Source organism: Corvus hawaiiensis, chromosome 10 (assembly GCF_020740725.1).
Source record: "Corvus hawaiiensis isolate bCorHaw1 chromosome 10, bCorHaw1.pri.cur, whole genome shotgun sequence".
Classification (NCBI taxonomy): Eukaryota; Metazoa; Chordata; class Aves; order Passeriformes; family Corvidae; genus Corvus; species Corvus hawaiiensis.
Window position 1 is genome coordinate 25,191,997 of NC_063222.1, and position 23,820 is coordinate 25,215,816.

General features: G+C 42.1%; 1 protein-coding gene across 1 annotated transcript in view; it reads right to left on the reverse strand.

The window, feature by feature from the left end:
- SERPINI1 (serpin family I member 1) overlaps positions 1-23,820 on the reverse strand; it is a 44,669-nt gene that overhangs the window by 12,170 nt on the left and 8,679 nt on the right. The window contains exons 2-5 of the mRNA XM_048313779.1: positions 8,472-8,739; positions 6,928-7,158; positions 4,235-4,429; positions 3,226-3,430 (exon numbers count right to left, since the gene is read on the reverse strand). Of these exons, the coding sequence (XP_048169736.1) occupies positions 3,226-3,430; positions 4,235-4,429; positions 6,928-7,158; positions 8,472-8,721 (881 nt within the window). The 5' untranslated portion in view covers positions 8,722-8,739. The remainder of the gene's footprint in view (positions 1-3,225; positions 3,431-4,234; positions 4,430-6,927; positions 7,159-8,471; positions 8,740-23,820) is intronic.

Genomic DNA, 23,820 nt, shown 5'->3' on the forward strand with positions numbered 1-23,820 from the left:
GCCCTGGGGACTGAAGCACTGTTTGTACCCAGCCTCCAGTGCCAAGCTGCCAGCTGCTATCAATTCCAGCATTCTGGTTGGAATTTCAGCCAGGTTGTCCCGAAGTGCTAGAACCAGCCCACAGGATTTCATACTCAAAACAAACAAGCGAGAGAGCAAAAAAAAAAAACCCCACTAACAGCAAAAACTAACCAAAACCCCCAGTCAGCTGCTGTGGGCAGGGTAAGTAAAGCAGGTTGTGGGTCTTTCTCTGGCAAGATCCTTCTTTCCAGGGCTAAACCTGCAGGAGTTGGGTAGGAATGTATTCCAGTGGGACAGTTTTGTGCCTCTTTTGTGGTTGTATCTCAAGGACAATCAGCACTGGCCCATTCCTCATCAAAAAGGGAGTTAAGACAGCAGGTTAAAAAGTAAAACCAGAATGCTCAAGGGTTTTCTTTCATTTGGGTTTGGATTTCTGTTGGGTTTTATGGGGTGTTTTTGAGCGTTTTTGGTATTTTTTGTTTTTTCTTTTAAAGAAAACAATCTTCAGCTAACACCACTTACCATTTCAGCACCGTCTAAAGATTTTTAAGGTATTTTAAATGCACAAAAAAGCAAGAAGGTTGTTATAGAGATCTGGGCACACTGGAACAATCCTTAAGAGGAGATCTGCAAACTGTAGCACCACTGTTAGGTACCAGTTCCTCCCATGCTCTTCAAGTAATTTATGTTGGAGAGACAGCTTTGTAAATTAGATTCATGGTCTGTTTCACTCCTATGCAAAAAGTGGATTAAAATGTTGATCATTTTAGTCTGGGTTAAGCTGAAAACAATGATTTGGAAATGAAAACGAGGAAGTATAATTTAACAATTCTGTACAAATCTCTCCTTTGCTATTAAGAGGAATAATACACAATTTCATTTGCACACAGATAATGCAGACAGAAATTGCAAAGTTGTGATTAACTCTGCTTCGGCAAGTCATTCAGTCCCATTACAAATGTATAAGTTTAAAAAATGTTCACTTTATAATTGGATAGCATCTTTCAAGATATAAAAATTTAATTTTATTCCACTGCTGCTTTCAATTTCTCAGTGGACAGAGCCTGGAGGCCACATTTCATAACATGCTCTTCTGAGTCACAGCATCAAATATTTATAAAGTGTTTATTTAGAGCATTGACAAAATCCTGTAGATCACTTCTGAATCCCTAATGGAAACCCAACACCTTGGGAGCATGCAATTCATCTCTGGATTTTTTTGCCAGGAGACTGCAGTATTCCTATACAGAATTCCAAGCTCAGGATAGTTATCTTTTATAATCTGAAAATACTGAAGGTGATTGGCACCTGTTTCTACCTGGTTTGCCTCAGTATTGCCTTAATTTGCAGGTGTTTATCACGTTCTTTGAGGTTCCAGATAAGAACCAAGCAGCCTGAGGGCAGAATAAATAAGGACATTTTATGATCACACAAACCCCAGGCTTCAAATTCTCATCTGAGAACCTGGCTCCAGAGAACCCTGGAGTCTCTGCAAACAAAACCTCAAATCACCACTATAAACTGAATCCAAGTCAGAAACATAATTAATGCATTTTCAATGCCATTCATGTGTTCGGATACCCAAGACACAAATATGGAAGCTGGTTTTCACAGATTCTCTCCATAATCAATGGAGAGAGACTTCTGTTGTGGATCTCCCACTCTAGAAATTCTTGGAGAGAAGATGCCCAGCTTCAGCACCTGGAGTTCAGGCTGCTGCAGCAGGTATAAAAGGAAAGCTTAAGGATGGAAGAATGCCCATCTTTCACTTCTCATTAACGTCTAGGTAAGGTTTTCCCAAGCCTGCAGGAAAAGCAGCCTCAGAGAAAACTCCCCTCCCATGTGTCTTAGTGGACTCACTGAGGCCCCTGGGACCTGAAGCTCCAGGAGAAAAACAAGAAACAAATCCCAGGAACAGTGTACAGTAGGTTCAGTTTGTATGAAACCTGCAATGCAGCTCTTTGCTGCTCTTCCTGCTCCTTCAAAGGAACTGGGACTTAAAGTAAGAGAGAAACTATCTATGGGGGGTGAAAAACAGTGCCAAAATGCTGCTGGTCCTTCACCACTCTGCCTTTAAGCTCTACAGAGAAGTGGATTCCATTTCAATTTGGGATCAGGGCACACTGACAGCACCAGTCCATCTCAGCCTAATTTATCCTGGCTAGCCTTGTTTGCTCAGGTGCAGTCAGCTGCTGGTCTTTGCTTTGGAACAGGAGCTGATGGACTGCAGGGAGTCTTAACCTGTGAAATGGAACAAGCTCAGATCTCCAAGTCACCTGAAAACAAAGAACTGTTTTGATGATTAAAGGATTCACTTGAATTTATTTTTTCTGCAGCCATGTATCCGCTGCACCGTGCTACAAAAACAGAACAAGTAGAAGTGATCCCTTTCAGAGATGGGCCCTATTGTTACATAAACACTTCCATGAAATCATCATGAATCACTTGAAGGACAGTGTGATCCAGCTGTACATTATTAGTGACATTTAGTAGTAAATAACTCTGCTGCCAAGCCAGGCAGAGCACAGGCATGACAAACATCTGAACGTGGATGAAGCAGGATTCCAGGAAAGATCCTAAGTGCTGTATGTGGGCAAATCTGCACTGAGTGCACAACCTGTGTCTGCAAATGGACTGACAGCAGTTGCAGCCCTTCTGGTAGTGATGTCTTGTTATTCTATTGCTGCTCTCAGGAGAAAAAGCAGCACTTACTACAGCTGGGAAAAAAAAACCAACCCAAAATTGACTGGAATTACCCCTCACCACTCAACCATTTGTATCTACACAGACATACACCACTAGAACTTCTTAAAATAGCGGCACATAGAAACCTAATTAGCACCTAAATGAAACATTTGGTAGTTCAGACTTCCAATATTTCTGTGGCTCCTGTCTGAACGGAACTTATCCATAATGAGTTCTGCAATACCCTGAGCACCATTCCGAGTGGATGTGTACTCCTGACGAGGAAACTTTCCTTTCCAGAGCGCTCTCCTCTGAAAGGGATGCAAAAGCAGTGCTGGTGGGATGCTGAAATAACCATCACTCTGCACTGCATCCCCCCAGGCCTTGCTGTCAAAGCCACCCTCCTGTGGGAGCTGCGTCACTCCAGGCTTGAGCAGGTTGTTCAAGCTTTCCCCACTCTGCTCCTCCATCAATTCAGATGCAATTCACCCTTCCAGAGACACGGGAACACGCTCTCACCTTGGCAAATACACTTCCACTTTTTGCTTCTTCACTGAATTAGCCCATTCATTAATCAAGGAGGCCTTGACCAGTGGTTCCAGTGTGGCCAGTGGAACTTCCTGCCTGGACAGGACGATCATCATGCTGATCTCATCCCCCTCATAGGGTATTTCCAGGACCTGGTAGATCCCTCCTGCTTCGTTGGAGCCATCACTGAACTCTCCTAGAGGAGGAAAACAACAAAAACCCTGCTGGAAGTGTTTTCTTTTGTCTTTAGTGTAAATAGGCCTAATTCTAGGCAGCATTTACTACATACTGGAGTTTAAAATGACCCTCTTTATTCTATATAAAATTTATATTGGTTTCTTCATCACAGAATTTGAGGCTTACATTTGGTTTCTTAAAGAATACAAGCTCAAGCTACCACACAGTTTGTAGATAATCACAGTTCTGTGACATAACTTTCACTGGTAGGACAGAGAAGAACATAAAATTTAAGGCTGCTGAGACTTTCAGGGAAATGGGGAGAAGTTTTTTATTCAGGAGAGAGAATTTTTCAGTGGTGAGACTGAGCAAAATGCTGCCAGTGCCAGACCCTTTAGAACCTACTTGGAGCTCAAACTCCAACTAAAAATGATCATTAGTTCTGCTGTTCAAAGAACCTCTATTTTACCAGTCCAACAGTAATGAGCAAACATTATTCATTTGAATGTTTAGCACAGCACAAGAAAATTATTTTTGTGATAAGCACAACTAGCTCAAGAATTGTGAAGAGCTTAAACGGATAAACATTCTGAAAGCCATCCTGTGGCACCAAGCAGGTCATTATAAATGCTGCTACCAGTTAGAATACACACATTAGGAAAAAACACGAAGCTCCGAGTCCCTTCTTTGGGCAAACAGCACATTAAAAATTCACAATTAAAACTAAAGGTGGAAGAAGAGACAACAGTACAAATGGATATTACTGCAACAAACCCATTAAGTGAAGATTTAGTAGCTTTAAATTGCTACAGGTGTAACTCACCGTAGTAGAACTCTCCCTGTTGGTACATCATTGGAATCTGCACTTCACTTTCATCATCTTTAGTGAAAGAAAAAGTTCTGGTATTTTCAGGTCTGAACTGTGACTTCCAGTTGCCTTTAAAGTAGATTGCATTGATGAGAGCCAAATGAGTTAGAGCACCAAAGTCTCTTGAAGACACAAAATCTTTGATCATACCTAAAAAGAAACCCAGCTGTCAGTCTGCATGTCAGTGTGAGCATTAAATCCAAACTTAAGGCAGCTAGAAAAATGCAAGAAAATAAAAAGCAGTGTTAACATGTAATTTCCAATTCAGATGTTTCATTAAATCTCCAATTAAAGTACCAGTGTTTTGTAAACCTAAATCACAGTGTAGGTGTGTAAACCCTTCCATCAAGTACATGTTAGGCAACTGTTTCTTGATCACTACTAAATATACCCTACAAGGAAGCCATGTGGAAAAAGGGTCACAAATGGAATGTTTACCCTGCTGCTATGAAACAGTTCAGCACTTTCATCTTAAGGTTAGAGTTTGTACAAACTTTGGCTCCAATCCAAAGAAGTGCTTAACTGGATGCTTGATTTAAAGGGTCTAAGTGCACCCATTGCAGCTTCACCTGGGACAGCTCTGAAGGAGCTTCAGTGATGTTCTGTTGAATTCAAAGCCAGGACTAAGCATCAAAAATCCACATAAATTCCCAGCATTTGTTGCAGTGACATTAGCTCTTGAAAAGCAAAAGAGGAAAACCATCTAGCATCTGCTCTATTCATGGGAGGTACGGCAGCTGAGCATGGCAGCTGCTTTGCTCCTGCTCCTAAAGAAGTCATTTACATCAGAATGCAGTCTGGTACCTGCTGTAGCTCATCTCAAATGCCTTGCATTTCACCAAAATCATTTCCAGTTTGGTAAACTGGGTGCACTGACCAGATCTGTCACTGTTCTTCAAGAACAGCCTCCTTCAGACAGCTTTCTAGCTCACTTCTACTTTTAGCTGACATTGCAATGCAAAGTGTTAAAATAAACACATTCCTTGGTCTGATTATTACTCCTGAATCCATGGTTTAAAAAACAAATTAATTCTGCTTTCTGGAGCATGTGATCCTGACTAACTGGTGTTAAATTTGTGTATCACAGGGCTGGATTTCTTCCGGGTTGCTGTTTGTATTTCATTTTATCTTGAATGTTCTAAGGAGGGAGGTGTGACCAATACTCACTTGGAGTTGGAAAAAAACAAAAGGGAAACATTAAGAAGGAAAACACTTCCAGATTTCTATTTGGTACTCATGTTTCTTTATGTTTTTTCAGCCACATCTTGTTAACACACTAATGAAATGTTAAGAATTTTCCTGCCCAGAGAAACCTTTGATGGTTCTGTTTTCTGCTCCAAGCCTCCCATCATGCTAAACTTGCTGGAACTGGAAACCTGCCTGTCCTGTGGCCCCTTTCCTAAGGGGGAAATCAGCCTTCTCCTCCAGCAGAGCTGGCAGGCAGAGAGAAGGAGATGGAGTGGGCAGGGACCAGCTCAGGGACTGGAACTATCCCAGCCTGACACTCAGAGCTGCCCAGCTGCCCTGGTGGGCCCTGCTTTTCCTTCTCTCCCAGAGAGACACCACGTCCATGGAAACACTCTGCAATCTGCAGCATCACTTACATCCAGTTATTTCTGCAGCCTGAGAGAAAGGGCAGTTTGTTAGGAACATAATGGCTGCTGTGTTCCCTGGGAAAAAACCAGACCATTTTCCAAATGGAATAAAAGCATGACAGGAGGTGCTTTTCCACTTTGGAGCCATACGTTTCCATAAAGCGCTATGGATTCTTAAGTGCTCAGACTACATGGGGATGTGTAAATTCCCCGCAGGTGATCCCAATCCCTTCAAATTCCCAACGGTACAACTGTGCCAGAGCCAGACCCCACTGAATTACTCTCAAAATATCAACCTTCAGAGTGGGCCAGATGAACAGGAACGAGATCATGCTTTGATCCCTACAACAGGAGACTCCCAGACATTGGGACTCTGCATGTATCCAGGAAGTGCCACCTCTCTGGGAGCTGCCAAGCCAAGCCAGCATCCTGCAGCTCTCAATGTGCATATTTACAGCAGTAATTTTGTGCTTAACTCCCCTGCTGCAAATTTGTGTTGTGAAACTGTTGACAGCGTTTCTAAAATCAACTACCCTCTCCACATGCTATCTCATTTCCTCACATTGCAAAATATTACATTACAAAGGCTGATTCTGTGGTTCAAAATTATCTTTTTATTCCCTACTATTCTGTTTTGCAGTACCTTGTGAGTAAGAGCTCCTCAGAGGAGGAGTGATACTCCACACACCCAAAGCATGAGCCAACAACCCCTCTGCAGACCACTTTTCTGCCATTACCAATAATACTTACCAATTTTAAAAATAATTTAAAATACCATTAAAACTGTCTCAATCAATAAATGCTACAGATGGTAAGACCAGAGGAAAAAATATTCAAATAGATGCCACATGATTAACAATGACTAATATTACTTATGACAGATGAGTCCTACACAGGAAAAAATAGAAATACTAGAATTCTTTTCCTGGGAGGAGAAACTTCAGTCTCAGACTGAACAGATAAAAGCCAAAGCACCAACCCAACTGCACTGCACAAGTTTGGAAACAGAAACACTTCCTGCAGGAAGTGTACAAAAGGATCACATGGACTTACTATTTGTGTGATTCTCCACCCATTTATTGATCTGAGTAGCAACAGCTGCACTTTGGCTGAAATCTACATTCTCTACTTCAGCTTTAAAGTATTTTTTCACCAGCTGCAGGAATTTGTCACTGACATGAAACCCATTCTGCACATAGAGGGAGTTGGCAATGTCCAGCACGTAGTGACTTTCTTCAGCAGTTGCCATGTCAGAAAGGTCCTTCAGGAAGGCAAACTCTTCACCTGAGGAAAGAAAAAAACAGCTTCAGCAGTTCAGAAAAGGAAGTTATTCCATGGCTTTTCTGCTGAAAATTCACAAAGATGTTTTATGCGAAGGAAAGTCATCTTATTAAAATAAGCTTGTTTCTAAACCTACACACACCTTCACATCTGAAGGAATAATCTCCAAGAACATATTACTTTGAGCCTGTTTTTTCTACTAGCTATAATTAGTCTAATTAATGAGACATTTGAGTCCCACCAGAGGCAAAGCTATCAATGGAAATCTTTTCTACAGTGAAAGAGCAATTAAAAAAAATTATTCTTACAGGTCCCATTTCTAAGTCTTGCAACCACAAATTCTGAACAGAACTTTTGTTCCATCCTAAAAGTCAGTTAAGGAAAAATGAACTTCAAATTTTGAAACTAAGGACTTCCTGCAGCCTTTTCTATGCCAAAAGTAGGTCTAGAATTTCCCAGGATCCTTCATGGGGCAGTACAGAATCCTTGGTGGGCAATGACAAATCCTGAACAGGATTAAAGCAGTCTGCTTTAAGATAGGAGCCTTGTACTGCTGCATCATTTGCCTGAAGCTGAAATTTTTAATTTAAAAACCAACAAAATAAACCTTAAAAACTGATTGCAATGATATATTCCAAGCAGAAATAATGGGAACACTTTCACTGAATGCCACTCTCATGCAAGAATAGCGAACAGCCGAGAACAAATCAACTGCACAACTCCCTCAATTTCAGCTAAGGGATAATTGATTAATGTTTTAGAGACAAAATGTAGAACTCAATTGGTGCTGCAGCCTCCACAGAGAGGCATCATCTCTGCAGTGGTTCTGATAAACACAGTTTGATGTCTGTGTTCAGAAATTCCTCCCCAGCATCCTTTCACTGAAGACTCCAAAGTCCAGCACACTGCATGAGTAAGAAATGTCATTCAGGTTTCAAACCAGTTACTTGGATATCAACAGAAGCAATTTTGCTGAAACTACTGCTTTCCTTTCCAGGTTTCACTATAATCACTAAAAAGCATGTTCCTAAAAAAATCTTCTATTTCTAGAGGCCAAGGCAACTTTATTTTGCAGCAGAAACCAGGATGAGCAGTGTGAGCTGCAACTGTTGAAGATTCAGGTAGCCCAGGCAGGGTTTTATGTCAGCATCTCTCAGCTCATGCAGAACCCACATGTTTGAGCCTGCCCAGGCCATCAAGGATACCAAGAAATCCAGTGATTAATAACCCATGGACATGAGCAGGCCACTCCCACTCTTGCTCCTGTTTCTCTAAGACAAAAAGCCCCACAATAAGACAAGATGAAAAGGCCTCACCATTTTTTAAGCTGTCAAACCCCAAGGAATGTCGGATTTCTTTCAAGGTGGTTCCATGGGCTCCCAGCTCCACCATTCCCATGGCTATGGCAATGCTCAGAGGAGAGAACAGGATGTTCTCATCCTCCCTCGTGGCTCGCAGCTGGTTGTAAATGTTCACAGAGAGCTCAGCAATGGTTTCATCAGGAAAATTGGTCTTGAAGGCTTCGCTTTGCAAAGCGAGGAAAGACAGCAGTCCAAGGAAATACATGTCTTGAGATTTTAAGATCTGCATGATAAATTTTAGACAAAATAAGATGGTTTGAATAATATAAAATTCAACTTGAGAGAAAGAAGAATAGTCAACTTTTTAATCTTAAATCTGTGGGGGAAGAAAATCCCTAGAGTTCAATGCACAATGCAGTTATGTGGAGGAGACAATTAAAACAGAAGTAATGATCTATTTTCACACAAAAATAACCTCCTCTATTATGTAACTATGTGTTTGTGAAATCTTCCAGCCCCAGACCATCAAAACACTCATGGCTTCTACAGAAAAAGACCCCAAAGACAGCAACCCCTTTCCTACTTCCCTTTGGAATTGTGGCTGTTTAGCAATGCTGACCTGGAATTGGTTTGTGTTTCTGCACCTCCCCACCAAGAAGACCCATAAATCTGCATTTTTCATTCATGTGACCTTCTAGTAAGATGCAACTTCTTTATCTAAGTCACTGTAAGCCCCCAACAGGTAAAACTCTTTCAAGCACTGTGTGAGAGCTGAGGACGCCTGTGACAAAGTTACTGTTCCATGATGTTGCTCAGTTGCAAAACACATGGCAAGCAGCCAAAAATTCTTTGAAAGGAGGGAAGGGGAAAAAAAAAAAAAAATCAATCATGGCTTAGTTACCAAGTAAACCCCTTTTTGTTAGTAAATAACAGTGAAAACTTGAGTAGATCTGCTAGCTGGGAGTCAACCCCCGCTCAGAGAGCCTCAGAGGACAAGGGTACTGTACAGGGAGAAAGATCCAACAGCGGGAACAAGAAAGGAAACTAAATTTAAAAAAAGGGCTAGCACTGATGCTTCTGACTAATCCATCCTCCAGGCTTTGCTAAAATGCTCTGGGGTAAGCAACAGTTCTCACTCTACCCCACTTTAGCTCATCACACAACTACTGATAGTAGAATTCCAGCTCCTGGAGCGGTGAATGTGTAACTTCATCCTTCCATTTTTAGTCTCCTTTAAACTCCGTGCTACCTTGGCATGCGACCCACTACTGCTGCATGTCTCGGGTGAGAAATAGCAACCACCAGAGCTCCCATTTCAATTCCTTCCCTCTGCCACACAACAGAGCAAATCCTCCTGAAGCAGGGGGTTGGACAGGACAAGGCTCAGAGCTTTATCCACAAGTGTTTACAACTTGTGCCAGGCTGCAGGGCTCGTCAGCACAGCACAGATTTGTGTGAATGCTGCTGCTCCACTGAATCAATTTGCATGCAGCCAGCCCAAGTGCCTCTCCTTATGCTTCCCTGCAATCCTGGGGCTGCATTACCAGAGGTTTTATAGACATGACACAAAGTAAGCTTTATACAGCATTTATATTCTGCATTTCATCTTCAAAGGCCTATGTAGCATTATCTAATTCACTCGCACAGCACTGAATGATCCATAATTTAAGTGTTATTACTCGCATTTTATAGCTCAGAACATGCAAAGAACAACAGGGTACACACACGTGCCTTGGCAGCCACTGGTGCCAGCACTAGTTAAGATTCCTCCTGTCCCTCAGCCTCCATCAGCCTTTTGTTTAGTCCTGAACTGAGAAAATTAAAGAGATGAACCAGTGCAGCAATCCCACATGGTTCAGGGGAAAAGGAGAGCCTTGCCTCTCCCCTGCCCCTCATCTCCTTTCCCGTGATTCTTTCCACACATGAAAGAAATATTCCCCTTTTCTAAATTTCCAATAAACTCTCATCTATGGTGGCATCACTTCACTTCTCTGGGCTACCTGATCAATCTTCCTCTGATTCTTAGTAGGAGAGCAAAAATGTCCACTGAAGGCTCTTATTCTATTTAGGAACAGCACAGATAAGCCATACAAGCCTAAAACAGCAGCTTTAATCCTTCTGCCTGCATGTTCCAGCCACTGACACAACCACCCAGCACTTCACTGCTGCCCAGTGCAAAACACCAGTCTGACCACCACTGTTTATTTCCGAAACACTGAGACATTTTTTATAACCCCAAACATTATCCACACACCACAAACTTCCCCAACAACTGCTTTTCTTAATAGCGGTTCATTTTTTTAATCTGTCCATTTATAAATTATTGACTTAAGGATATTAAGGTTTCTGTTACAGAAAATAACTGGATTTCTCTGTGATCATGGGCATTGTAGATTTCTTTATTCAAAAGCCCTGGAGCATGCCTCTGCCAATGTTACATAAGACTTCAGTCAGCACATCACCATGATAGACGGAGCCCAGGTATTATTCTCTTATCCTAAAAGCTGCACCAAGGCAAGAAAAGCTTAATAAACCTCCATCACACAGGTCTATAGTGGCACCAAAAACAGTACTCAGAAAATAGATAAGCAGGAGCTCATCCTTCTTTTGTTGAGGATGAGCCCAAATTTGGGAGCTCTCCCACCCTAATCTATACAAACAAGTTGTGCAGTGGATGCAATTATACAGAGAGCTAAAGCTTTCCACTCCTGGATCAAGAACAGCTTGAGCTCACTTTGAGACCCGATGTGGTTAAAACAGCTGTAAAATAATTTTCAGTTTTAAAAATGGGAACTTCCCCAGCTTACAGTTGCAGAGGCAGCTGTTCAACACTCCATCACTGATCTCTGTCCTGTGTACTACTGCCAGACAGGCTTAAATAACTGCAGAGGGGAAGGAGGGGGAAATTTATACATCTTAATTAAGTGCTTAACATGCAGGTCAGACTGTCTGAATGCTAATAAAATATTTGTTATTAGACAATGCTGGAACCCCAACATTATATACAAATCAAAATCATATTTCTTTGTGACGACTCACCAAAAACTCCTCATATGAAATAATTAAGTTGTATTACTTTTCATTATTTAGTTGGACAGAAAATAGAGTAAGCACATAGATGGAGACAAATAAAATTTATACTGAAATGCTCTTAACAAGACAAAGTACCAAACTTATGCTTTTAAATACGTGCCAAATCCCACTGATGGCAACACAAGAGGCTGAACTGTGTAGAATAGAAGTCCCCAGTAGATATGAATTAAAACCAAATGACTTAGGTTTCCTCCCCTGCCCTTCCACATTATTTTAGTCTAGAGAGGTTTTCTAATAAAGTTCACAGTGAAGTTCCCCATCACACGTCAAGGGAAAAGGAAAACAGACAGGGAGGTAGGAATGAACACAGGGATACAGGCAGAGGATTTACCAGCTCATTTGCTGGCAGTGCTCTCTAAAGATATTTGTGAAAATACAAAAATAAATGACTGAGTCCAATGCAAGGGAAAATGCTTCAAAGCAAACTAAAGATCTGTGGGTGCTGGTCAGTGGGGAGGGGCTGTAAAACACCACAGACACCTGATCAATCCTTGCCAGCCAGTGTGAAAATGGTCTCAATCTCATCCATCTAATGGGAAATGTCCATGGTAAATTCCTCAGTTCAATTCCTCTCACACTTCTGGTTCATGCACACACTGCTCTGCTGACAACTGGGAATCCAGCTCTTAATTATCATTCCAGCCAGAGCAGCTCCTGCTTCTCTGATCCTGCCTCACTTCAGGCTGGATTACTTTGGGTTTGTGCCTCCTCACGCAGGAGGGCTGGATCCGACCAAGAGCTGTGACTGATTTTGGTGCAGCATGTTCCCAGCATCTCTCTCCACTCAGAGCCCAGGGCACCCTGGTTTGTCACTGCAGCAGCACCGAGAGCATCTTTAATTGCCTGGACCCTACTCACAAACACACTTTAAGGGCGGGAAATGAAGCTGAACATTATGTAATGCACATTCAGAACTTAAAACAGTCCCTGGGAGTATCATCAAACTTTTTACTCAGTCTTTTCTGTCTTCCTCAGCCATCCCCAGTACAGTCTGTCACTGCTGCTTTGCGTCAATGCAATCTGGTTAAATAATACTGCAGAAGTGGAAAAGGAGTCAACGTCCCCACTGAACAATGCTTAAAAATCAAGAATCATCAGTTTCAAATGTTACTGTGTGCCTTTTGCTTTTGTTGGCTAAATATAAGAATAAAAAAAGCTGTCAAAAATACTTTCACTCCTCAGCCATACAGTTCTTAAGGCTAAAGGTATGAATTTCTCATTTGAGGGTATGTCCGATAGATTCTGAGCTTTGTTTGATTTCATCAATTGATGCATGAAGACCTCTCTCCTACCAGGCAATCAAGGAATCAGTGCAAACATAAAACTCTCCTTGCCACAGCCTCTTCTTGAAAAACAGTTGTGTATCACAAATCCTCACTTGCTAGGGAGGTCTGTCAGAGTATCAGTTTTGCTCTGGCTTGCAACTGTTCTCAGGGGAAAAAAGCGGCCATAGAACACTAAACCCAACAAGATTCCAGATACACGTCCTTCAGGGGGTACTGGCATTGAAGGCAGCATACCTGGTTCAATTCCCAGGAAACTTTTTTATTCAGCATTTCAGAAAACATCTGGAAAGATACAATCAGTCCTAAAATTCAGCCCAGCACATTTCCCCAAGTGGCCACAACCAGCTCAGTGTTCCTGCTTGCCTGCTGTGGGGCCAGCCCAGATGTGCTCCTGTGCATGGGCACAGGAACACCCATTCTTGTGATGTCTGAAGAAAAACATTCATCTGATAAATACAGGACTGCTTATCCAGCTCTTGCCTTTCCCCAGCAGAAGGCTGAGATGACTAAGAGGAAGCAGAACAAATTCGCCCCCTCACACCCACAAACTCTGAACTATTCGGTTCCAGTAAAATGCAAAAGGGGCAGGCGCTCTCTATAAGCCAAGATATTTTGAGATAGCCTATCAACAAACTCCAACTGAGTTCACAGACATGAGTTACCATGAATTTTGAAACAGCGAGACCTGGACTCAGCGTAGGAAGGTGCCAAAAATTCAATTAAGGGTTGAATTCTAGTACCTTGTACTTGTCAGACAGGTTGAAAAAATGGGTTATAATTTCCTTTTCTTTTACACCTTTACCGAGGGTTTTATAAAGAAACTAATTTATGGCTTTAAAAACCTACAAAATAAAGCTGTGAAACATTGCCTTAGGTCCTCAGCACACAGAGACTAAACTAAGATTAGTTACCTTCAAGATTACTCTTGGCTACCTGCAAGCTAAACACCAAAGGTGTGGGAAGCACAAATGAGAAAAACTGCTGATTCCTGAGCAGTGTGTTAAAAAAAAAAAAAAAAGCCCTGGGAGGAAAGCAAGTGTGGTAACAGGACTGATTACATTGTCTCCTGTAAAGAACAGCTGCAGGAACAGACAGAAGTCTGGCAGAACAATTTGATAAAGCAACAGACAAATTTGCTCAGGGAACAAGACCTGCTGGTCAGAGGAAAAATCCACTGTGGATCCAGGTAGGAACTGAGGGATTCTCTCTCCCCCAAACCCAACCAGAACTGTATCACGCCTGTGGCAGATGAATCATGGAAGGATGTAAATTTGGTGAAATTCAGCCACTACGGCTTTGTCAGTTGGTAAACATGACAATTGCTGCAGGCACTTTTACTCTCTGAATGATTTCTTGTTGGCAATCACATCAACCAATAAATATCAGAGTGAGAGGCACCACCTAACTGGTAATAACAGTTTAGAAAATGAATACAGCTTAGAAAATGATCCCAACTTCCCCTCCACAAAGAACCCCCTGAGCCCCAGCTGAGCACAAGGGACGCGGGAGCAGTCAGTGAGATCCTCAGCTGTTCCCCAGGACCAGGAATGGTTGTCATGGCTACCCTGAAGGATGTGCAGAGGAGGCTCCCAGTGATGTCCAGGATTTGCTCCTGGCTAGCTCAGGCTTGCCTCAGGCCCTACAACAACAGGGGAATGTGGCTGCTACCACAAACCTCAAGCTTCTTACAAACCCACTCTCTCCACTGCAGAGCAACACAAGAATCACCTTTTCAGTCCCTTCTGCTTTGTCCAACCTGGATAGATTTTTGCTTGAAGATTGGGCAAAAATTGCACCTCCAGCCAGTACTACTGGAGCAGAAGCATTCTCACCTCCAGAACGTTGTGGTTTTACCTCAGGAAAACCTCACAGAAGTAACATGACGCTTCCTCCCATCAGCTGCTCACTGTGTTCATCTCCCTTTTCCTCCCTGGCACTCAGCCCCTCTCTTCCTCCAGCACAAGGACTGCAAAACAAAGCTCAAACCTGAGCTGGCTTCACCTGAGAAACAATTGCTTTTCCACAGCCAGGGAAACAGGCAGGTGTCCAGGGGACAGCAGCACAAGGGTATCAAACACCCTGCTGGGAACCCACAGCCAGCAGTGCTCACCCAATGCACTGGGACACGCTCACGTGGGGCTGCCACACAGAGCCTGCCTGGAGGTGAGAGCAGGCAAATCAAATACCAATTCTCACAGCAACAGACACACAATTCAGGAGGTGTTATTGCTCATAACCAGTAGAATATAGCCAAGGAAATGCCAGAATAACTAGATGTCCATAACATGCTTTAAGCTACAGCTATCAAGGACAGCGCACGCAGCACATGAAGCATCTACAAAGCACTCTGGGTATAAGGAGTGCAGTCCCTGAAGTGGTGACAGTCCTGGGAAATTCCAGATTCCTCTTGATGGCAGGCAGGCACATCACTGCTGGCTAAGACGTGTTACATTTAGCCACCAAGGCAGCTCCTTCGTATTAGGGCATGTACTTACATTTTCTGTGCTGCAAAAAATGTTTATCCCTAAAAAATGTTTACCCTTACCTTGTCAAGCAGAGATTCTACAGACACATCTGGAACCACTGAGCTTGTTGGAAACTGTTTGTCTCGGTGCAACGACATCTATATCTCAATCTGCACAAACATTTATTAATAAGTTAAAGGATTTTATCACCATCTGTCAATTATGGTGTCATTGCCTTCTGGAGCAGGAAACCTCGAGGCTAATTTCATTAGAGAGCAGCCCAATAAGGATATAGGAAAGAGTGGGGCATTTAAACCTCCAGTACAGAGCGACTAAGACAAAGAAGAGTCATTCTACAGGAAGTGTTTGGACCACACTAAAACCTTGCTCTCCAACACACAGCCAAGTCATGCCCTTCAGGATTCTTTATATCTGTTTTTAAATGACTCCATGGCACCACGAGCTTTGAGAAAACCTGAAAAGTAAATGGTAAACTGAAAAATTTCATATTGACAATTTTTTTTCCACTGAATCCCAAATGTTTTTAAACTTTCATGGAGCTTGGCACTGAGTCACTAACCTGCTGAGGCAATTATGCAAGCCAAAGTTGTCTTAATTGCACTTCCTCAAGCATATTCCCTCAGCTCCAATTAAAAAATAAAAAGAGATGCTGAGAAGCCATGTCCAAAATACTTAAATTTGAATAGCCTAAAGTGAACATCTAAATACATGTCTAGACAATTTAAAAAGGTGGTCTTGTTTCCAAATCTACTGCTATAAGGCCTGCAACTGGGAGGACTCATATGCAATTCTCTGTTTCTTCTGTCTAGGAGAAACAAATTTTTAGAAATAGTTTGGCAGAATGCCTTATTTTTGACAGCTCCAGTGTGCCCCACAAAGTAAGAGCTATAAATAAGAAAACACAAAACCTACAAGCTCTGTGAAGGAGAAAATTCGAAGCATTATGGAACTTGGGGATTCTAAAGGTTCAGAACTGGGGGTGTGCCTGTGGCTCATCTGAAAAAGTCAACAAAGCCTGACTGGGGAGAGCTTCAAGGCTTGAGATTGAAATACTATATAGGATCTGCTGTCAGCACACCAAAAGCAGGGGGTCTACCTGTCAAGTTCCATAGAAGCATCTTACTAGGCACAGACTGGTTTTGGCGGGTTTTTAACATCCATTTCTGTTGCAGTGAAGGCTGTCAGTCCTGCAGAGCTCCCTGAACGAGGCCTCTCTCACATACATCGGTCTGGTGGTGAAGATGGTGACCTGATCTGCTGTGGAAGGAGGGACAATGCCCACACACAGGAGGGGAAGTTGGGTCTGAGAGGCTCTCAAGAACCAATTCTGACACGTTCTACCTCTGCAATGATTTTTCTTTGGAGTGAAAAGGCCAGTGCAGTACTCCACAGGGTGCAACCATCCAGGGAAGATGCCCCAAATGAGACAGCAGCATTCCTTTTCCTCCCTCAGACTTCCTTAGGGCTATCTGGGAAAGGCAGGGTGAGAGCTAATTCTGTAGTAGTCTCTTTCTATCAGAAGCAGCAGAGATAGAACACTGCAATCAGTTATTTTAGACACAAGAACAACTTCTTGCCTGCTCTTGCACGTACCACAAATTTCCTTACTTACAGTAAGTCCCATTTCTGTTATTTTCCTGTGAAATTCAGCTGATCATCAAGCTCCCAGTAGCAAGCTCCCACTATAATTTAATTAAAAGGGCAATATCTAAGTTTCACCATATGCAACTGCCAGATGCAATCACTGCAGTTGGAGTCTAAAGGCGAGACTCCTGCATGTACTGGAGCGTAGTTTTATAAGCGATGAAAGCTGTCACTTATGTCACAGATATTGCTGTAATGCATGATGATATTACAGTTTCAGCAGAACCAAAATATATTAATAATACATTCTGTGGAAGCATTTACAGCAAGTGAGTTTGGAACGCGGTGTTTCCAGCATTTTTCTTGCAACTCCCTATTTATACATAAAGTCACTTCAGATATATTACATTAGGCTATGTACTTTGCCTGGCATTATACAAGCTCTCACAGCCAATTTTAAACCTTCCAAAGTAGGAGGACTGAAAGACATAACTAATTAGGGCGAAACAAAAACAGAATAGGAACCCTTCACTACTTGGGGTCGTAGGAATAGGGAATGCTACATGAGAAGCACCTAGAAATTGTGCATCTCTGGAGGATGCTTTGCTGAATGCCTTTTAAAAGCCCATCAACCAACTCAGGAAAGTTTTCAAATGTCCTTTAAGAAACACAATGAAGAATGATAATCTTTAAATCATCCCAGAATAACTAAATAGAAAAAGTATATGGTGTGAAACACCATTTCAAAAGATGAAAGTAGAAGTTAATTCTTCCATACCTTGTTCAGCTCCCTTCACAAGGACTTCAGAAGAAAAGAGATCACGCTATGGTATAGCTGTGTCAAGATGATGAAGAAAGTTAATTAAAATGTATCAGGATTTCAGAAGAGGAGTCTGTCACTGCATGAACTGAAAGCAAGCGTGACGTACAAACCAGCTTGTTTTCCTACAAAATAATATTGGCTTCAGCCTTGCAATCAACACTGGGCTCCATTTACATTTAGGTAACGTCCCTCTTGCCAGGAGACTTATTATTCACTTCTGTTAACACTTCTGAGATCAGAATTACTTTCTTACAGTACAGTAATAAGACAGATTGCTTTAGAAGAAAAAAAACCCCAAAACAATTAACCCCAGCATTCCAAGTAGATGTTATACCCTGATTAATTACCAGGAGCAATTCGTCATTACCAGGACAGCTGTTTATAACGCACGGACACCGTTCCTCCAACGCTCCTCTGCTCCATGGTCTCCTTCTCCATGGAAGACTCGGGACTGCAGCAGCCACTGCTGAGCTTCCAGCCAGCCACAATCCCTCCTGGGAGCAGCTGTACACCTCAGAGAGCCTGTTCTGACAGCAGCAACAGCTCTGTGCTGAGCCCTCCTGGCAGCCCCGGCACCCGCGCCCAGGACACGGCCACCAGCTGACAGAGCTGTCCTGGCACAGCCAGGAGCCAGGCAGGGCCTAGGAAAGCCCGGGTTTAAAAACCAGCTGAAAGGGCTGTTTTGGCAAGTGCACCCAGCCCAACCAGCAGAGCCAAGGCTAAGGCACAAAATGACAGTGAGAAAAGGCTCTAAAGCTGGTCTAGCACGAAGTCTGCAGAGACAAAAGGGTGAGAAAGAAGAGTCACTCAGAGGGTTTCAGTTCTAAACCAGCAAAATGGAGTCACTGAGCAAGAACATTTCAGCAAAATCAGTAACTGAGAGAAAAATTTAGCATTAAGCCTCTCCACTTCAAATATTTCTCTAACATAGCAGAATAACATCTGTTACAAAGTACAGAGTTTTTTTCTAAAAACTACAGACTAATCTCAATGCCAAATTCAGCCACTAGCAGGATTTTTTCACTCTGTATTTTACAGAGTGCAAAACTCCCAACAAGGCATTCCATAAGAATTTCTTTTTGATCTGAAGGATGCTGATCACCGACCTTCCCAAAGGAGTGAGAAGCATGGGAATTCCATGCGGAGAAGAAAATTAAACTCCTCTTTCCTCCTACCCTAAGGCCAATTCCAATTCTTGCCTCTGAGCCCTCAGCATCACTGCTATTTGCTTTGCTGGTATTTTTCATATATTCTCAAATATTTTCGTTTGTCTCTCTTATCCCCATGACTTCTACAACTCCACAACTCTGGTTTTACGTTGCTTCCACTTGAGAGCAGCCCTGCAAATACCTAAAAAAAGCAAGCAACAAGGACATCTGCCTCATCACAGAGAAGACTCCAGACACCAATACAGACAAGTCAGATCTAGACAGGAAGAATAAACCACCTAGTATGGCACAATGGACAGAATAGCCACTAAAATCCTCATGCTTTTATCTCCACATCATCATTCATGTCCTTCCTCCCTCTTGTTTCTTCACAAGCATCCATGAACTTACCAACTTAAGGAAAAAACACAAAAAGCCAACAAATGGGACAGTAGCAGCCTCATGCTGTTCACACTGGGAGAGCTGGCAGGGCATGAAAACAAGAAGTAAGCTTGGTGCCCTGCATGTGTTTCTGAATTGTTCAGAGAGAATATCTGGAACAACAGCAGCTTCAAGGGATAAACGGGAAAGTTAGAAACAGAAAGGCAGGGAGGAAAAACTACTCCCTGCTGTGCAGGCATCTTATCCACAAAGGAAGATACACAATGACCAAAGAAATACAGTTTTTTCAGTCAGAGGCAAAAACCAAGCCTTATTTACCATAGGGAGGGGGGTAAAATATTTGCATTTTTGTTCCCCTAGTTTTGTTTATCCTGGCCTCGGAGGCTTGTGGCTATTGAAACATCACTCTTGGCTCACCACGGACAAAACAGCTTCATTCAGAGTCCAGCATTCAAGCTGTGCCTGGAAGGTGGAATCTGGCTTTGGAGCTCACTTCTGTGCTCACTGTTCAAGCCTCATTGGTTTGTGTTTATGGGAACTGACGTTGTTCCAAGTACCCACTCCAGGATGAGCCATTTAAACACCACATGGAGGGAGCTGAATTTGTCTTAATCTTGCTTATTCTCCCACACAGAGGAGTTTGCATCACGTTAGACTTGATTGTAAATGCTGCAACAATTCCCATGAACAAGAGCAATCACAAAGCACTGGAGGAACAGACCACTTGTGCTGTGCTCTGCTGGCTCACATCTACACAACCTCCCTGAGGCTCCAGGAATACACTCATGCTGTGTTGTACAGAGGATGTTTGGGGTTTTTTTTTTTTTGGTTGGGTGGTTTGGTTTTGGTTTTTGCTTTCTTGTAAGATACTTATCATTTGAAAACTCCAATAACTTAAAGAAAGGAACCAAATAATTTCCAACACCCAGAATGAAAATTGAAGGTTGAAACCTCCCTGTCTCCCTTCCCCAAACCAAACTGTCTGTTTTCCAGCAAGGTGTTTTGATAAGGATTTCTTATGGCAAGTTAATATTAATTCTGCCTTTTTTTAGAGAGACTGTGACAGTGCTCCCAGTTTTTGTTTGACAAGCTATGATTCATGTGCGTCCAATATTTTACATTGGTGGGTAACATACACACTTATTTAAAATTAGGTTAATCTTTTTAATTAGCGTGGCTTTCAAAACTAAGTAGGCCAACCTGAATTCTTGTGCCTGTATATAAGATCCCACTTTTCAAGCTTTCCACAGGTTATCTGATTTTTATGTCTAAATTAAGTTGTCAAAAAGGCAAGGTGGACAGCTGCACCTCAAAGCAATGAATTCAGGCCCAGTTTGTGCCAAGCAGTTCCATCAATATAGTCACAGAAGAAAAAATATTTTAATTTTCAGTCAATCTGTCTCAGCAGCAAACTCATTAGGCAACAAGCAGGCAGAACGCCTTGCCTCACACAGACCTCCTGGAGCTGGTGCAGCTGGATGAGAAGCAGTGCCCAAATCACACACATTTTTTTAGTTAGTCACCACAGGACAGTTCTGCCACTGGATCCAAATACACCCCCAGGTGTAAATGGGCAACAGCTTGTCTCTCACTGCATCAAGACTCTGCTAACCCTTGAGGCAGCACACAGGGATCAGCTGTGCATCTTGTGGACTGTGCAGCATGGCCACCTCTGTCTCGTGATCACAGAGTTTATCACTGGGCTCACAGAACACTAAAATTATTGCTGGCCCTCTTCAGAGTATGAAATCATCCACCTAAAGTTATTTTTATGTTTACTACTTCTTTGTTCAACTCATCCATGGCAGAATATACAGAATTATACTACCTTGAAGTGAAGAACAACACTGAGATTTGTTGTTTGAAGCAGTTAAGTGCCTGTGGAGAGGTGATAGCAGCTCCACTGCACCAAGTGTCCAATCCCATGGGACATTCAGTGGTGTGAATTTCTGCACTTAAAGAGCAAACAGCAACCAGCTGAGACATCAGTGCTTGTTTCCATAAAAATATAGGGAAGTCAATAGCAGAAAACATCCAGCCTTCACCAGAAGACATCTCTTTCCCAACTCTCAAAGCCCACAGTAACCATGGCTACTAATAATGGACTAAAAGTTCACTACACTTTTTCCCCAAAGCTACATTAAAAACCTTGACTTTAAACACTCCAGTCTTCACCACACAGAGTTGTAATATTTGTGTGCTTACCGTGGCTCCTAAATACAATATTAGTGATGTCAGACATGGCCATGCACTTGCCCAGGCAAGACTCTAGCCCATGTCTCTATATAGCCAGAAATTAATAGCACTTATTTTTCCATGATTCACAAGTTTTCAGGAATTGTTATGATGTACTAGGAGGGGCAATGAAAGGCCTAGTAAAATAATGGATTAAGAAAACTCTTAGTACAGCAAGACTTGAAAACACACTTATCACAGCTGTAATTACAAGCCTGAACGGATACAGCTGATCCCTAACCTCGAACGCTTTTACACTCCCATTCAGCGAGTTTGCATGAAGGAAAAAATCTTTACTGGGGCCTTATTAAACAAACATTTCCTTGTTCTCATTTTAAAGGTCCTATTCGCTTAACCTGTCTCATATAGAAAGACTCAAACCATGACATTACAAAATTAGAGCTTAACTACCTCAAAGTCTCCAGGTTGTTCAGATTTCCAGAGGTCTTTTTGCTGACTTGTTTCAGGGAGGGAACTGTGACCATACTTACCTCCTATTTGACATTGGCAACTCCCCACTCACTCCCTCTGGGAACTGCTGAGATTACTTTATCCAGGAATCCAGACTAGAAATTTTCCCCTGTACTGTCCTGACCCAACTGTGGATATTGCTGTGTATTTATTTGGTTTATGATACTGTCAAAGAGGTCAAGGTGGTCACTGTGGGAAAAAAAGCTTACATTTGGCAGGCATTCAAGCAGTGTCTTTCAAAAACCAGGAGTATTCCCTATGCCTAAGTAATTTTCCCCTAGGACCGAGTGTGACACAGCCTGGCTGTGAAATCTTTAGGGAGGGTGTTTTCTTTTTTAATTGGACTAACAATGATGCCAGTTGAGGTAGCCAAGTATGAAATTAATATGGATTTAAAAGCTCAAACTTAGCCAGTTTGGGGATGTTTGATAACAATCATGGAGAGAGAAGAAAAAAGGCATTACAATACTGTTCTGATTGTGTACACACAGTGGATGGGACAAGCTGAGTTTCAAACCGTAGTAAGAAAACATCAGGCTAGACTTAAACAATAGAATTTTGCTGGCAAACACAAGAAAGCTCTGGAAAAGGTTGCTTGGGGAGATCTGCACCCATATCCACTACATCCCATGGCTTTGGTTCAATGATTTTGAATTCTTTGCCAAAGCAGGCCAGTAAGGTTCAAACCTCTGTTCTGTGTCAGGCATGGAAACACAGAAGTCATCCCTGTTTTACGGCTGGCATAGAAACCTCCTCAGGACCCCAGTTCTGTTCACTGTGCAGCTCTGATTTTATTTAAAAACCTGAAAAATCAGAATTGTTTTCCCTTGGCTTAAGCTAACACGACAAAAATAATTCGAGCTACTCAGAAAATGTTGTGTGTTTAACTGCTTGATCTGTAAGTGGAAAAAAGCTAATTACACAACCCATTTAGGCATTTAATGTCCCAGGGCCAAGTCACTCTATGTCCACAGAAAACATTAATAAACATGGCTTATCTCACTTTATGAAAGTTGTGATTACTGTTTTTCAATAACTGCAGCTATCAGCAGCATTTCACCTCTCCTACCTTATGAAACTGAACCCAAACAGCAAAGCCTATTTGAATTCAGCTCAAATGCGAATTTACTGGGAACATGTTCTCTTTTTGCTCCTGTGTACAATGTCAAAATTCAGGGCTGGATTTCTCAAAGTGCAGCACATCAGGGCTCAGCTGGGAACAAACAGGAGCATCTGAGCACATGAGCTCAAATAAGCTTCTAGTTTGATGCCTAAATGGGAAATAAATATTTGAGGGTAAAAAAAAGAACACAAAATAAGCCTGCCTGCTCATTTTCAGAACTGTTACATCTTACAGCTATCTGTAGAAATGATCCACCTTGCATTTCAGCTACAGAACACACAAGAAATATTAAGGAAGTTTCCTCTATGGAATAAAAGCCATCATAGTACTATGTATTTATAGTGCAAATCCCATTAACATCAATCAAAAGGCCTTATAATATTTGGCATATATGACATTATTATATAATACATATATGCTTTAAGTCATATATGGGTTATTGATATCCCACTTCTGAAATGCCACCAAGCTGTTGGCTCCCATTCGATACCAACCAACCCCCTCTCCCTCGTTCTGAAGGCAGACAAAATAATTGTAAATTGGTAGCAAAGCCTCGTATTTTAATTATGAGTGAAAGTGAAGAGATTCCCAGAAAGGAAACAAAGTCAGTAACTTTTCATGCCACACAGACAGGATGGTTACAATACAATGTAACATATAGATGAGCTTTATGAATTGTGTAATAAATTATCTTCAAATCTACATATTCCAAC